At 47.1% G+C, this 17,395-nt stretch overlaps 1 protein-coding gene across 1 annotated transcript; it reads right to left on the reverse strand.

Moving 5' to 3' along the window:
- Window positions 1-3,194: 3,194 nt before the first annotated feature.
- LOC104520118 (netrin receptor UNC5C) lies at window positions 3,195-17,153 on the reverse strand (the record flags this gene model as incomplete). Its single annotated transcript, XM_010174164.2, has 6 exons — window positions 3,195-4,201; window positions 4,439-4,617; window positions 8,642-8,806; window positions 9,044-9,193; window positions 14,464-14,697; window positions 16,985-17,153. Coding segments are annotated over 6 exons (1,063 nt in total), but the record flags the coding sequence as incomplete, so codon positions are not given.
- Window positions 17,154-17,395: the final 242 nt, after the last annotated feature.

The raw sequence follows: 17,395 nt of genomic DNA on the forward strand, positions 1-17,395 counted from the left end.
ATATGTATTATTTATAGCGCTAGCAATCAACACGTAATGAAGAGATGGAGTGAAGAGCAGCAAACCTGCTACAGCACATAGCCGAAGGTGGACAACTAAAAGGATAAAAGGATAAGCATTTTAAAAAGTAGTAATAACTGGAGGATAAGGAGCCTGCAGCCTTTTTTTTTTAAAAAAAAAAAAAAAAAAAAAAAGCAGATGTGCTTACCTGACATAAAATGTTACAACAACTTTTAAGAGTCAGTTCTGTCTGCCAAAGTTATTTGTCATTTTTCAAGAGCTGCCCCACGGGAAAGCCTTTTCCCAAGCGATGTTGGTGGCCGTGGCGGCGGGGGGCCCTTTGGGCCCGGGGACCGGAAACACGAGATGGCACTGTGTCCACGCAAGCCACGTGGAGGGACTGCTGCTGGTTTTTCTCTACAGCAGAAATACCATCCCGAGCCGATCTGGCCACCCTTGCTTCCCACCCTCCCTCCTTGGGGCAGTAGGATGGGGATGCTGAGGGGTGCATACCACTGGCCCATGCCAGAGCCTTCTCCCCAGCTGCACACCCTGCCACTGCTGTATGCCCAGAAAAAAAGAAAAAAAACTGAGCAAAATTAATGCAGGGAGAGTGTCAGGTGAGGTGGGAGCTGCTGCAAGCAGCTGTGGCAAAGCACGAGTGCAGAGCTGCTGAGACAAGGTGGAGGAAACTTGTCCTCAACAGCCCCTGCTTCTCCCTGTCCTGCCAGGGCTGAGGCAGCTGGCATGGTGCTGCACTGGGACCCTGCAAAGGCTGATGGAGCAGGGGCTGGAGAAACTGTCCATCCCATGATTGCAGCAGGTGAAGGAAGGTTTCTGAGCAGTTGGGATGGAAGAAGAGCAGCTCCACCTTCCAGCAACAGTGATGCCGCTGCCCTAGCTGGCAGGGATGTTCTTGACCTCCATCCACCTCTGTGGATGCTCCTCTTAATCAGAGCATGCCTTTTCCTCTCAATAAATCCCCTTTACAGTGGTGCTGTAAAAGGAAAAAGCCCAAGAATACTGCAAGAAAGTTGCTTATCTGTTTTTCTTGAAGGAGGCATCGGGGGAGTAGGTCAGAGAGCTGGCAAAAGGAGCACTGGTGCACAGCGATACAGATAACTACAAGACACTTTCTGGCAAGGCTCCGGTGAGAAGGGTGCATACACTGTCCACCTTGCAAAAGCTGAGAGCTGGGCGTACCAGTGAGCCTGGGCATCAGCTAACAAAGACTGAGATGAAGAGCAGAAGAGGCCAAAGGGCAGTTCAGCTCATGCACCCACCTTGGAAGAGGAGTCACGCACGAAGGACTGGCAGGAAGGGTGAAGAAGCATAACCTAAATACAACTGGTTACACCTGAAGATGGCACGGGAGGGAGAAAAGCCAAGACCTACCTTTTAGGAGCCATTTTTAGAGCTCCAAGGTTAGTAAAAAAATGCAGGAGCGGAGCTGGAAGCTCCAGTCTAAGCCTCCTGAAGCTGAAAGCAAGATTTCCATTAGCATTGCTATTGGCTGCATCAGATGCCCAAGGTGAAAAAGAAGATGGCCAGCTGTTGAAAGGATGTTCTTGGCACCTCCACAAATCAGAGAAGGTGGGGCTTACACCAGCAAAATGCACACAGATATTGAAAGTTAAAATGTATGTATGTATGTCCTCCGGTTTTTGACTAAAATGCTGGCTTGCAAACTCCCGGGTTACCTCTTATGAGGAAGGGAGCACTTTGTAATCACTGCCCAGCAGTCAATCGAAATCTCACTGGTGTCAAGGAGCTGAGAAAAACAAAATGTCCCAAGCCTATGGAAATGTCAAATGGGAAAAAGGTCAGATGAAATTTTCTTTTCATTTTGACCAATGACATTTTCAAAGTTACCTTTAAAGGTGCAATCTGAAAAGCCTTGGGGAAAAACAAAACCAAAACCACAAAACAAAACAAGCCAACTGTGGTCTTGGGAATCACATGGCGTGGGAATACATGTGTGGGCAGGGGCATGCATGTGTGCACAACAGCACAGGGCCTGGCTGGAAACTTGGACTGGACAGGCTGGGGAAGAAAGCCTTTTTTGCACCAGAAGTAGAGGACAGACAGACAAGCCTGGCAGCAAAACTACTGCGATCCTATGCACTGGCATGTACCAAAGAGTCAGTCTTTTCACTGCACAGAAAATAAAATACACCTGCAGTGACAACCAAAAAAGGCAAGAGTTTGCTCCTTTTGCCAAGTCCCCACTTCACCTGTTTATGGTGGCCAAGGGGGATGTGGCTGAGAGAGACAAACATCCCTGGTCAGCCAGGGAGGACCTGTACTGCCCTGCCCAGGCAGCGGCGGCAGAGGGAGTGCAGCGCAGACAGCAAACTGCAGTACATGGGATTTCGACTTTACCACTCCATTACCCTACAATGGCCCACACAGCAGAGGCTTTCCTGGCTGCAGTAAACCTAGGAGTATCTGTGGAGATCTGCCAAGTGCACCTCACTCAGAAATGACCCAGCAAAGGACTCTCAGTAGCCCCGTCCACCATAAACATTACAGGAGGCAGTGAGTTTTAGAAAGAGTGAATACCTGCAGCTCCATGGTAAGCTAACAGGAACTGCTGGCTCTCAGACCACTTCAAAGCAAAGAAAGATATATGGAGGCCCACCTTGGATGCACAGATCAGATGGTTAACATCAGTGCCCCCACATGCTTGCACCTGTGCTCCTGAACCAGTGGTCTGTGTCTATTTGGACTGGGAGGCGGTCACCGGTTCACAGCCATCTTGGGACAGGATTGCTTCTTGGAGAAACCTGGAGGCACCAAGGTGGTGCAAAACACCCCAGGGAGGGGTGCTGGGTTGGATCAGTGACTTCAGCGGAGCATCACCACTTTATACCACCTTTGCATTGTGCATGAAGCACAGCAATGCTAACGCAAGGTGAGCAACCTATGTGGGCTAGCAGAGAACTTCAGAGGAGTACAATGGCTGGAGAAGGGAAGGATAGCCAGCATATAGAGCGACATGTCTTAGAAGACCTTCAGGAAGGGGACAACAGGTTCTATAAAAACAGGAATGATTCATTCTGCTGCCGACAAAATTAAAAATAAAGTAATAATGGTAATAATAATAATAATAATAATCCTTGCACTAGATACTAATTAGTAAATAATTATCATAGCAACTTCTCTTTTTTACTTTTTTTTCTGGGTTTTTTTTTTCCTCCCTAACCACTCTGAACTGCATATCTGGCATGCTCATATGACAAAGGGGTGGAAAGGGTGCTGTTATATTATGAATTGAAAATTAACTCTGATCCTACATTCCCCACTGTCCTACTTCTCCACACAGACTCAGTGGGACTCTCAATCGGGGGAGGCCAGGGATGTTACATGTGTTCCTGCTTAGCACCCAGAGTACCTGCTTTCCAGATGCACACCTCTTAAACTCTGATTTTCTTGTTTGGTTTTGGTTTTGTTTTTTACAAGTCAGTCTAGGAAACAGAACAATGACAGGAGGATCACTGTGAGACAATCAATGTGTAGAATTGTAGCCAAAATCTGAATTCTCCAGAAACCAATAAGCTGAAATAGCCACAACCAACTGTCCATAGCCTTGTCTAGAATGGCTTTAAACAAAAAATATAAAGAGCCATGGACAGTCTCTTTACCCCTGTCCAGAATTTGATGTAAACAACATCCATAGAAACTGGGATTGTTAAGAAAGTTTATCCATATATCTGGATAGCAATAAAAAGCGTTTCCTAGGAAACTGTAAAATCCTGTACCAAGCAGTGTACAGCCAAGCCGAGAGGAACATTAGGTTGATTTGTATTTTCAAGGTACAACTTTGCATGGTTTCTTTTAGATCCTGTGATAATGTACAAGGAGAGCACGTGTGAAGGTCAGGGCTGGTTTTTTTGTTTGTTTGTTTGCTTGCTTCCTTCTCTGAAATGTCTCTTGTGTAACTCATTGGTCTGGGTTTTCATTTAAATTCTCGTTTGTAATAACAGGGCATTACTGCTCCCTGTGTCTGTCCTTCCTGTTCATGCCAAGGCTGCATCAGTAATTTCCTTCTGCTGCCAAAGAAACAACGGTTTCATGTCTTCCCATTTCTTCAAGAACTGCTGCCAGCATGCTCAGGTTGCCATCAGGGAAATTCTGGGCTTCCCAGAGATCCAGGATCACCCCGGTGGGACTCGATTTTGTAGCAAAATAATTTAGGTACCTGCAACAAGCCAAAAGGAAACTTGTTTTTTGAGCTGCATAAAGGCTACCTGAATTTATATGACTTCAGCCCAGCCCCACTGCTGGTGCTGTCAAGGTGCTCATCTCCTGAACAATCCTATGGTCAGTCTGACCAGTCTGTAAACACATCTGCTGTCCCTCATCTTCACCAGAACCCTTTTGCACATACCTCCCACAGGGATCTGCTGCCTGACCGCGCGTGGGCAGCCCTGCTCACCTGTCCAGTTTCAGCTTGTGGGCCAGCATCCGCCAGTCATGGCCCCTGGTCTGGGGAGCGTCCAGGCTGCTGCACAGCTTCTGTCTTATTGGAAGGGGGATGCTGAAAGCACTGGGGCCTACGATGGTGGTGATGGTGCCTGCTGAGTCTATAGGAGGATAATCAATGCCAGTAGGTTCCTGAAGTTGGAAAGAAAGCAAAATAAATAAATAAATAAATACAGCAGTTTTGTTACTGAGTGCAGAGACGATGGTAGAAGTGTATCCTCTGAGACTCGGTGCTTTTACTTGCATTAGAGGGGCTCCCTTTGTTAATCAAGCATTTATGTTAGTCAGCTGAAAAAGAGAAGAATTTATAACTGACTTTGGGTAGACAGCAGCTTTTCTTTTTCCCTCTTTTTTTTTTTGAGGGTGAAGATTACTACAGCTGGACAAAATTGAGCTCAGCATAATTAATCACTTACTGGAAGTAATGAAAGATCAGGCACATTTCAGAGCAAATTTCTACTACTAGGGTAGAACAGGGCTTTCCTGGCTTGGCTGGCAGGAGCCACTTCTTGGTAGACTCCCCAAGCCCCCCCACCCCACATGGAGCCAGCACCAGGCTCACACTGCTGACATCCCTTTGGCAGCACCCGTGCTCTCTGAAGCCTCTGATGCTGGGCAGACCACAGAGAGATTATTAATATCACCCCACGCACAAGCTGATCCCTTATTTTCATGCGGCTTTGACCCTGTGCTGGAAATAGATGGAACATGTGCTTGGGGGTGGTCGTTGCCTCCTCCTCAAGACCAGCACTGCGCTTAAAGGCAGTGGCAGCAGTGTGTCAAGGGGAAAGTCACTTCCAAAGCTAGCCTGTCCCCTGCAGATATGGGGTTGATGCTCTTTGATGTGGTCCTCCCAGCTGGGAGGCTCCCCATGACACAGCTGTAATGTAGCTCTGCTGGGAATAACAAGCGGTTGGCTCTTCTGGGCAAGGATTTTATCTCTTCCTTGGCTGGGAAGGATTTAGCATCCACAAGTAGGCAGAAAGAGGGGCTCTGTAGCTGGTAGGCCTGTCCCCTGCAGATATGGGGTTGATGCTCTTTGATGTGGTCCTCCCAGCTGGGAGGCTCCCCATGACACAGCTGTAATGTAGCTCTGCTGGGAATAACAAGCGGTTGGCTCTTCTGGGCAAGGATTTTATCTCTTCCTTGGCTGGGAAGGATTTAGCATCCACAAGTAGGCAGAAAGAGGGGCTCTGTAGCTGGTAGGACAAGGGTGGTTGGTTAATATGGATGGTTGAGTTTGCTTCGCAATGACAAGGTCCTGCAGGGCATCTGAAAGTCCCACCAAACCCCACCGACGCTGACTGGCTGCCTGACCATGCAGCGGGGATGCTCCTTCCACACGCAGCACTTGTCACCTCCAGCTACCAAAGCACACACATGACAGGAAAAGCAGGAAGCAGGGCTGGGTCTCCTTTCCTGCCTCTCACCTGTCTTCTCAATTGCTCTCCTTTGCAGCATGACAGGCCTGAGGCCAAGCTGGCAGATATGGGGGAGCTGCTTCATCTCCACCTCTGCCCAAGTCACAGCCCCAGGCAGCCAGAAACACCCATGCAAAAGTCATTGTTAAATGTCAATTTGCTTTCTCCTTCTTGAACTGTCTTGTTGCTATGTGTCAAGCTGGCTAATTGGGAAGGCCCTGTAAAACCTGAAACCATCTCAAAACCAGGTAACACCTGACTTAAGCTGCCATCGCAAATCACCTAGGAGTCTTGTTGGAGATGCTAAGAATCATGTGCAGTCTTTGGTTTCCCCACAAAAAATGTATGCAGAGATGGAAAGGGGAGAGTCAGTACCCATCAGCCATGAACAGAATTAAACCTCTTTTGCCTCCACTCCTTTATCCACACCAATTAATTATCTTCCACTCTGCAAATATGCCTTTTTTTTTTTTTTTTTAAGAAATGGCATTTTGGGCAATCACTGAAGTTTTTAACCAAGAAAGGTTTATGCCACACTGTAATGTCCTCAGTTAACATGCCCAAAGCAGTGCTAAATGCAGCATCCCTGCTTGGGTGCCAACGCCCTGCATCGTAGACCGGCTGCCCCAGCCCCACAGCTTCAGGCATTGGGCTCCTGTCCTTTGACTGCCTGGCAGCGGGGGCTGCCTGGGAGCCAGAAGAAGGACCCACATGCCACCACTGCTGCCTGCAGGCTCATCTGTGCTGGCAGGTAAGAAGAGGCTGTAGGGTGATGACTGGTGGCATCACAGATGGACAACTTTCCCTTTGTATTCTGGGCCAAGTGACACAAGCAGCACACTGAGGCAGCATTACTCTAGCTCTTGAGGTGGCCTGCTGCACCAGCTGCATCAGGATTGCTGCAGAAGGAGCCCAGGCATCCGTGACAGTGCCCTGGGGCTCTTTCAGGTGAGTATCAACAGCGTGAGATAAAAAGAGGGCTTCAAAAACAAACAGTGGGAGACCTTTATCACAGTTTTCCTCTTGCCTTGCAATCATGCATGTTTCAGCACTCATTGCATTTATATTTTTGAAGTCCCAGCAGAAGACACTGTACAAAGCCAGAATAAGACAGCTTAATCTGCAGAAGTTTTACATCCTTTACAGGGGACAAAAATGAAACCCCATAAAGGGAGGACACAGAAAATTGTGGTACTATATTTTTAACGCAGGGTGACAGAAGCAGATCCAGCAATAAAGAAAGGCACCAGCATGGTTGAGCAATGACTAACCACTAGCTGGATACCACCAGCCTAACCACAGAAGAAAATGTGAGGAACCACAGCTAAGGTTTCTTGATGCCTGGTCTGCTGTCTTTATCACACCTCTAGAGGCATACACTTCGATTTCTAGGTTGCTGTTATTACACTTCCAGGTGACTTTTGTCATCAAACCGTTTAGAGTTATAGGGTGTTTTTTCTCATTGACACAATCCTGTAAGCCAGCTCTTAGCAGCCTAAGGTCCTCCTGCTCCTCCTGAGGCTTGAGAGCATCATGAGATGTCAACCACGAGGAGCAATTTTGCAGTAGGCAGCCTTGATAACGGCAGAATTATTCACTCCCTCTATTCATCTCTGATGGATGGGATCGCAGCACAAGAATATTATTCTGTTCCCTCTGAATCTATTACCAGACCCTATTACATACAAGCAGCTGAAGATGATTATAGTGTATACTTGCATTTCATTAAAGTTACTTTCAGTTCTTTCTCTTCTCTGTGAGGTTAAATTAGAGATTACCTCAATGCAGCACTTATTACAATAATTGTTTACGATACTTGTTTCACCATCTGTCTTTAATGCTGTCTAGTCCCCAGCTGAATATGTAACTTTACCCATAACCAAGCAGATGTTATGGGTAATGATGCACACCATCAGGGTCCTACAGCATAAGTAACTTTTGTCTGTGGTCTCCCAGCCCTTCCACAAGTCAGCCAGCAGCGACTGCAGCCCAAAAGCCTGCTCTTCATAGCCTCCAAGGGCACCAGCATGTTCACTGAACTCAATGACACTTCACGCTCGAACATGTCACTTGGTCTCAGCTCTAGGCTTGACTGCCCCAAGGAGTGAAAATTCTCTAGGTGCTATACAGCATCAGCAAAAATGTTCCAAAACTTATGATCATTTTTCTACTGGAAAATGTCAGCCATCAACAGAAAAAATGTCAAAGATAATAATCAGGATTTGTAGTGGCAGCAAAATCTGAGGAGAGAAGTCTATTGCAACTAGACCATTGATATTCCTATTGCACAGAAGTTTCTACGTGGGATTAGAGTGGCTCATACAAGCATAAGCAATGACATTTTCCTATTGTCCTTCCTCTCTCTCCAGGGAAATGTTGGGCACGGTGTGCTTGTGGACTGCCAGGAAACAGGACCATGCAGTGCTTTGTGAGATGTATTATGGAGTGGTAGGCCAAGAGCTCCTCTACAAAGACACAGAAAGGCATCACTAGCAGCATGATGATAGCTGCTGTCCTCCCTCCCTTAAAGGGGGGGATGCTTCCTTCTACATGAGAGAAACTAAGGGAAAATGCAACAGGAGATACAAAGTAATGACTTAATCCATCCCTTATGTCCATCCCAGCAATCAGGAGGAAAATGGAAAGCACTAAACAGGTAGCAATGGGAAAGGATGTATCTCTTTAGCCCTCCCATGTTCCTGCAGTCAGATAGAGAAGTGCACTGATTCCTTTACCTCTGAGACAGAGCAGTTGAGCTGGAAGATCTGCCCTTCTCCTTCGACCTGCCGCACGCAGAGTTTGCATACCAGCTCCAGGGTATTCAGGCTGAACCTTTCCAGCATGAAGGTGCAGTGCAGGTTCCTCTGGCATCCACTCCAGATGTGGTAAAAGGGAATCTCCTGCAGCAGGAAAGCCAAAAAAAAAAGTATAGTCAGGGAGGGATGCAGGATCAGGGTGCAGATGCTATATGACCAGAGACTGTGGGCTCCATGCTATTGCCGCAGCAAATGGTTCAAGGGAAAAATGTCCTTGGCACTGCAGTTTGGCACTTGGTGTATTTACAATACCTCCTTGAGTCATTGCATTTCTTTAAGCCTCACTGCTAGGATCCAATATGAATGGTTTGTGATGCTCACCTGATATTTAGCCAGCAGTTTGCTCTTCCAAAGAGAGTGGGCAATGTCATGGATGGACAGGCGGAGGTTGTGGGTGCTTCCCTTAAAATGCAAAGCTTTGGGTTCCTCCAAAAGCTGCCCACCCATCTGCTGCTCGAGCTGGAGGACCTCCTGCAGTATTGCGAAAGCAAGAAGAAAGTAGTCAGGTTTCATCAAGACAGCACACTGGTCTTCAGATTCCTCAAGATCGACTCCCATAGATGCTGAAACTTGTGTAATACAGAAAAAATACAGAGTTGTGTTTCCTTGTGAACCTGAATTGCACTAGTGGATCTGAGTATAACTCCCTTGCCCTCATCATACAGCAGCAGCCCAGCAGGGATGCAGGCACCCATGTATCCTTTGGGAGCCACACCGTTATCTGACACGTCCTATGAGCAGCAAGCTTAATTGCATGCAATTATATTGAACACAAAGACTTTGCATACAGACACTGAATACAGAAATACATCAGTCTGCTCTATTGCTCACCAAACGGGACATCTAATGATAGCATTACTATTTTGCTTTTTGGAAGCTCTCATTTGCATAGGTCCTGCTGATATGGGAGCTGTGCGTACTGCTGGTCCTTCAGCTTGTAGCCTCCTGACAAACTGCTCTGTGACAGAGTGGTACAGGAGATAACAGATGCCTCCTTTGAGACTGAGCGTTAAGTGGGATGGTATCAAAACAAAAGTTAGACACTGTGACGGAGCATTTTGTACATATGAATGCATAGGTTCAGGGTTACTGAAATACTGATCTTGTAATTGAAAGCTAGGAAGCCAAGAGTCTGGTCATTTTCTGCAGCTAAAAACAAATATACACCTTTAATTGATGAGACCACAGTGGACCATTGCCTACAAACAGCCTAACTGTAGCCCACACGAAGAAGCAAGTACAAAGGCACCTACATGAGCCCCATTAGAAACCAACACAGCCAAATTCAGTCATATTTAATTGCAAGAACTAACCAATCACCAGTCTAACGTGGCCAAACCCAATCACGTACAGAGTGAGCATGCTCAAGGAGTATGTGGACACATGAAACCAGGATGCTACCCCAGGCCAACTAAAGGAGCCTGTAATTTAGGTAAGTGCAAAGCAAACTACTCTTGATCACTTTCAGGATCTAGTTAGCATAAAACAAAATCCCCTGTCCCTGGCGAGCCAAGTACTTGGCAGATCCTGAAGCTAAAATGATGTTTGTTTATTCAGCCATTAGAGGAAAAGAAACAAAATCAGGAAACCTTTTAGATTAAGTTTATGCCAATGAATCAGTTCCAGCTTCTTTCCAGTGCCCCCTAATTACCTCGTCAAGATGTCTAAAGAGCAATCGATAGATAGTAATTATCTGATTACTATAGATCTTCATTACCTCCAAATTACCCTGGAAGGGCCAGGAGATGGCTCCCAGCACTGCGCGAGCTAATTGCAGGCACTACCTCTCAGGCACATGGGGTGCAGGGGTGAAGGACCACTCCTGTCCCTCCAGCACCAGCCCTGGGAGCCACGCTACAGGGGGGGGAAACATTGCAGCGTGACACTACACCATCCCACCCACCAGATCTTGGTGTCTAGCTTCAATATCCCACTTTTGGTAACCACCCTTGTTCACCTTAGCCCCTCTACATGCTCCAACTGGAGGATAATGAGCAGCTCCTGCTTCTCCCATGCTGCTCAGCTAATTCATTCAGAATTAATCCAGAGCCATCCACTCCCACAGCTCTTCAGACCTGCAGGCTGGCTCTAGTCACATGACATTTTATTTAGAGCAGTGCTTATCCTGCTGGCTGGTGCCTCTGTGCCCTCCTGAGCCGAGACCTGAGCTGTGCATTGCTTGTCCCCTGTAAAGGTGGCTCTGGCCACTCTCCCCATCGCTTCTCACCACCTCTGTGAGCTGGTGCTTAGGCCCTTCCACCCCTCTTAGGAGAAGGAGCCGCATAATGCATTGCTCCATCATCAGTGCCACCAGGACACTGTATTCAGAACAGGTTTCTTCATTACAGAATCAGAATCGCAGAACTGCCTAGATTGGAAAAGACCTTTAGGATCATCGAGTTCAATCATTAACCTCACACCGACAAGTCACTGACTAAACCATGTCCCTAAGCCCTATGTCTAGATGACTCTTAAATACCTCCAGGGACGAGGACTCCACCACTGCCCTGGGCAACCTTTTCCAATGCCTGACAATCCTTTCAGTGAAGAAAGTCTTACTAATAGCTAATCTAAACTTCCTTTGGCACAACTTGAGGCCACTTCCTGCCCCTATTAATGGGGCAGAAACAAGCAACAGTGATTAGTGTAAGCTGTTGCCTTTCTCCGTTAGAGGGAGAAATATGCATTAAATAACCCAGAGAAGATCCCATGCCTGTTATGTATTTTTCCTTTCTTTTGGAGGACAGGTACTGTGCAGCACAAGGCAGGTTGGGGATGCCACCCTGCTACAGCCTGAAATCATTCACCCACCTCCAGTGTGCCAGGCTGCTCAGCCACTGCTACACTGCCATGGGCAGCTCACGTACCTCAGTGTCACAGCCATACGTGAATAAAGGAGAATAAAGCAGCAGGATCTCTTTATAGTTATGGTATTATTACTTTCTCTCTTTTTTTTTTTTTTTTTACAGCAGGACTTCAGGAATCCCCCTCTAAGTGCAAAAATCAGCCTTCAAAAAAGGCAAGTGCTCAAGGTCACCGCTACCCTCGCCCATGCCCAAAATGTGTTTTTGTGAGCATCCCATCTGGGTGGCTCTGGACCATGCGGGGCAAAGGATGCTGCACGTGTGATCAGTGCTGAGCCCGCTGCTCCCCAGCCCCAGGAACCCTGCCAAGCCACTCCCACAATAACTGAGCCCTTATTGATGACAAGTCATTACACTTCCCTACTGTACTGCAGGCACCAGCAGTTCGGCAGCGAGCGCTTACTCTGCATGATGAGAGGAAAAGCCTGCTGGATAAATACAGCTCTGTGTTTTATACTGCAACCGCTTGTCTTCCTTTGGTGGCTGTTAGGACACATTCAGCATATGGCACACTCATTCCTAGTTGTAAATAATAACAGAATGCATACAGTCACCTATTCAAATAAACACACAATCCCCTACAAAGGCTCCTCCAAACCTCAGACATCCCAATGTGGGGGAACATTTCATGCTGCTCTCCCCTCCCCTTGCTGTGCCTTGCCTGGAGCAGCCAGCCCCAAGACACCAAGATGGTACAGCTGGTGCCTCGCTTGCTGCCTACAACTTTCCCACCCTCTCCAAATTATTTTTAACCTCAGGACCCACTGTCCCAGCCCCGTCTGCACGCCTTGTCCGACACAGCCAGGGGTCATTGACTGCTGAATACCTTCCCTGTGGCAATAGGGCAGTGCCAAGGCCCTTCCCCTGGCACGGCCAAGGCTGCTGCGGTGCCAGCTGTTGTGAAAACATGCACCAAACACTTCAACCGTTTTTTCTTTCTCAATAGTCATAGATTGTACAACACCATTGCACAGGGCTGGCTTGTACACACTGGTCCATACAGACCAGTCCGTGCTCAACCCTTTAATTTACAGCTAGTTTACTAGGTTCTTTTTTCTTAAACTTTCTCCTTTCCAGACCTTTAATTTCCAGAAAAGTGAAATTGATATATTCATAAGAGTTTGTGGCCAGCAAGTACATGTGCTTGTCCTCCTGTAAACTAGTAGCTAGCTGGGTCTTGAACCCCATGGGTGGCCTTCCAGTCTTGGTGTAGATGTGCCAAAAAAGAAGAAAATTAAAAGGCACTTACTTTGCTGTAAACAAGCAGTAGTTATGAACAGAACAGAACAGTGGCCACCCAACTGTGCTTACCTTTCCTCACCAAATTACAAGCTCGCCTTGGGCTCTATCTGCAGCAGAAGCCCAAGGACTGGCCTGCTCCCCTCCCAAACCCTGGCTGCAGCTTCTCAGGTGAAAGATAGTCCCTCCATGTTGCACAGTGCCTCTCCTGATCCCTTCTGCTATCATACCGAATTGGATTAGCTTTACCTTGCAACACTCCTTACAGTCTATTAGAAACAAACCAACATCTCTTGAGTAACACCTAATTGGATTCCCCTGGCTCTGACTGCATTAGCTGCTGTCCAAGGCGTCTCCGAGTCACTTATTACCTCAGGCCCTGACAAACCCTTGGAAAATTGTATTATGCAGCACAGGCATAAAACCATCAGGACTTTTGAAGCTTGATCGCTACAAAAGATCCTTTTCACTTTTTTAAAAAAGGAAAAACAAAAGGGAAATCAGACCAGGGAAAATAATTGTTTCTAAAATTCCGGTAACACCAACGCATTGACAGAGGCCAAGCTCCCAGGCCCTCTACAGACAAAACCATTTTGAAGTCAAGATATGACTGCTTCAACTCTTGTACTTTACTGCCTTTCTTACATATAGTAGAAAGAGTATCCCCCCAGCAAAGCCTAGGCAGGCAGGCCTTGGTATCAGGTAGTACGGGGGAGGAAAACGGAGTGCGTCATTTGCAGTGATGGAAGTCACTGCTCTGAAAAACACAAACATCTCCCAGCCAGTGAATGTGGGTCTGAATCCCAACAATTCCCACGCTAGGCTGAGAAAACAAAAGCATACACAGCACCAGAATAACCCTACTTAGAGTCAGGCTTTGAGCTCATCTTGCTGTAAAGAGGCATTTGTGAAGCTGCATGGGCTGTGACTGAAGAAAAAAAGCCCACTTTTTAATAACCTCCATTCTTACATGTGCAGTTGGAGCTATGTATTTCACAAGTGCATCTATTATAGATACCATCTGTATAAAAACAGGTATTTATAAAGAGAAATAGCAAGTTACCTATCTGCTCATCTGTATGCAGTGAGTGTCTGTGTGCATGCCAGAATTATGCAGTGAGATATAGTGAGAGATAGCAACAGCTTTGGTTTATTTTACTTGTGAATTCCCAACACAAAAAGCTGCACGTGAAGAGGTGTAACAAACCAGTATGAAAGCAGGCCGTGATTAACAGCCCAGAAGCTTCTTTTATCATTATCAACTATTTACAAAGCAGCATTTGTATGTTTCCCCATCTCCGGGGAGCTGGCACTTAGCATTAAAAATACATGAATAACGAATGAAGCCCCATGTACCTTTACCTTTTAATAATGCAAAAATCTTAGAATCCAGGATATGATACAGGTAAACAGAAGAAAAAAGACTGGTGGGCAGAAAATAGCATGAGATAGCTATGCAAAGGACAATTCATAGTGTGTGGGGGTTAAACTGTAAAACAGCAGCTTGTTGACCTTTTAAGTGGAAAAATAACCCAGGGAACAGGAATACACGGAGCAGAGGGTCTAGTCACCACTATGACTGCAGTCCTGTGAGAGCTGGAGAGGGAAAGGGAAAGCATGTGAGAGAGCAACAATCACCTTAAGGGCATCCTGCGTGTCATCGAGGCAGTAGACCCGGATGCTGTACTCCAGTGAAGAGCAGGACAGTGGTCCAAAGATGGCCAGTTTGAGACGTTTGGCTGCTGCTTTTGTGACTGACTGTCCCACCAAGGCATACGTGCTGAGGGTTTCTGTCAGGATATGGCAGGCCTCTGGGTCCAGCTGGATATAGCATGGAGTGGTGAAGTTTTCCTCCCCAACCACCACCACATCCTAAGGGAGAAAGAGGCCAAGTTAGAGCTCCTGATCAGAGCTGCTCTCCTTTGAGACAGTAATGCCCCTTTCAAGCCTGGATGATGCAGAAAGTCCTTGCTGTTTGTACCTGAGATTAATCAAGATTTAAAATTCCTGCTTGCAGCTTTTCTCTTGCTTAGGCACAGGGAAAGGATGGTTTTTCTGGTGTGCTCATGGTGATAATGGTGGTAGAAACCTCCACTCCTCTAAGACTTGTTACTCTTTCCTCTGGACTCTGCCACAGCTTTTAAAGCCCTGGGCAGAGTTAAGCAAATAATGAAAATATCACCAATACTTTATTAAAAAAGATGTTGCAGAACTAATAATTTGGTGACCATGATTTAACATCGGTCATCACAGGCATGTTGAAGAAATAACTGCCCTTCACTTTCTCAGCATGACAATAGGGAGTCCTAAAAACTCAAGGAGGGGAAGTAACCTCTATGATGGCTGAGTGCTACATCTACACGAAATATCACCTGCTGCTTTGTTGGAATAATCCTCTGTGATGAGACTGCAGGATGAAGAAAAAAAATACATACAGCCTGAATGCAGACAACCTCCCCACCCTGTGCGTAAAGGAAAACAGCTCCCCTGCTAACTTCTCCATTCAACCCTGTGTGTAACATTCTGCACACAACACAAGGTGCTTTGAATGGCTTTGAGAGAGAACAGAAGCAAAAAGGCAGCAGTGGATGATGGCTGCCTCTTGCAAAGCCACCACATGCCACATGATGCTCAGCACAACTCATCTGTGCCACCTCCACAGCCTACAGCTCTGCAGCACAACATACACATCTGGCAGCTGAGCAGTGTGGGCTCAACTGGAACTTGGTGTTCAGCTTGGGCCTTCCCAGCTTTCAGTCTTGGGAAAGGCAAATGTGCAGGGGCGGCACAATCCTTCTGGAGGGCAAGGTGCTGCAGCGTTGTCTGCACCCCGCTGCGGCAGGGCTGTGTGCCCATGCACGTGTGTGTATGCACATGTGTGCGTGCACGTGTGTGTGCACACATGGGGCTCAGCTTGGAGGAACTGCTCCAGAATTGAGCAGAGGAAGAAGATGGTGGTGCGATGGCCAGGGGCCCCGTGGATGCTGTGGAGGCTGCGCTGGCACCAGGGTGTGTGTGTGGCTGGTAGAGCAACCGCTCTGTCAAGGGCAGGAGGAGGACAGGGGAGAAAATAAAGAGGTGTCAGTAACACACAGACAGAAATAAGGAACATATGTGTGGTGCCAAGAGTTAGGCCGGTGGGGTGCAGATTAGTTGGCGAGACAGGTCCGTGTTCACTGCACACTCCCTCCCAGCATGAGGAAAAGCTGGTGCCACAGGTAGGGAACAAAAGCAAGAGCCTTTAGAAGACAATACTGGACACAGCGCTCCTGCTACTGTCAGTCCTACTGCCCTCAAAAGCCACCCTGCCCTCATTAAACCTACCGGTAGGAGAAAGTGCCCTTGCCAAATTAATTATGTGAGACCAACCTGGTGGCAGCAGGTACCTAGGAGGACAGAGCTGGAGAGGAAGGCTCTGCCAGGATGGCCCAGCCTTGCTGCTAGCATCACTTCATGCTCCAGCTGCAGTGGAAGATCATTTTGCCATCCTGCCCCAGGCATCCTCCCGCTACATTACTGGCAAGGAACCACCCCAGGCTCCCACTAAGCCTGCTCTGCCCAGCAACGCTTTTGCAGCTCCCCAGTTAACAGGGTGCAGAGTTGGATCTCGACTGCATGAACTGAATCAAACCAACATGTTAGAAGATAAAAAGAAAAGAAAATGAAGACCTATAAATTTTATTAAGCTGGCTGATGCCTTGATGCTGACGCAGGCGCTCATTTGCAGCATTATTTTCACTTTCTTGAAAACAGACTACAAACTAGGGGAGTTCAAACTACTCCATAAAAAACATTTTCTTATTTCTAGAATTGAGTCAGAAATTATTTTCAGCCACTGTTTTTTACTTTGCCTTTTTTCTTCCTATGACGTCGGGACAATACCCTGCTACAACCGAAAGCTCAAGTGTCAAAATCCTGCGATGAAGGCTATTTCATGGAAAAAAGACAGAATGAGGAGGCACCAAACTGCCCCAAAACGGCACCTCTGTACAGGCACCAGGCAGCTTAGCTACCTGGTGCACTCCTGCCTGTCCGCAGCAGCCATCCATCTCACATGGAAAACCCAAAATACAGACATCCTGGTTTGGAAAGGCCCCTGAAGGATCAGCAGAGAGCCCGGCACACAGTCAGCACCCAGGCTGGAGCTCTGGAGCCTCACCTCCCACAGGCCCTGGGCAGCCTGGTGTTTCAGCTGGATCTGCCAGTCCTCCGTGTTTGGTTCTGCGCAGTGGTGCATGGTCAAAATGACTGGCCGGGTTAGCAGAGCTCCGGGCGGGCCACAGCTCACCACTGGCGTCAGCAGGGTCTGGCTGTCTTCTACAGGTGGCCTGACAAGGGGACAGAAAGTTGGATATGTTAAGTGAGTTGAAAAAGGCAAAAAGGTACATTCAGGTCTGTAAAAATAAAAAATCCTTTCCTCAAAATAAAATTAAAAAAAAAAAAGTGCTTGCACATTTTTTGCTTGCAAAGAACGAGTGGGTTTGGGGTGGGTTTTTGTGTCTTTTTTGGTTTTTTGTTTGTTTTCCCCAAATCCCAACATGTTGGGGTTTTCTTTGCCAAATATCACTCA

This window comes from Antrostomus carolinensis, unplaced genomic scaffold (genome assembly GCF_000700745.2).
Source record: "Antrostomus carolinensis isolate BGI_N321 unplaced genomic scaffold, ASM70074v2 scaffold33928, whole genome shotgun sequence".
Taxonomy (NCBI): Eukaryota; Metazoa; Chordata; class Aves; order Caprimulgiformes; family Caprimulgidae; genus Antrostomus; species Antrostomus carolinensis.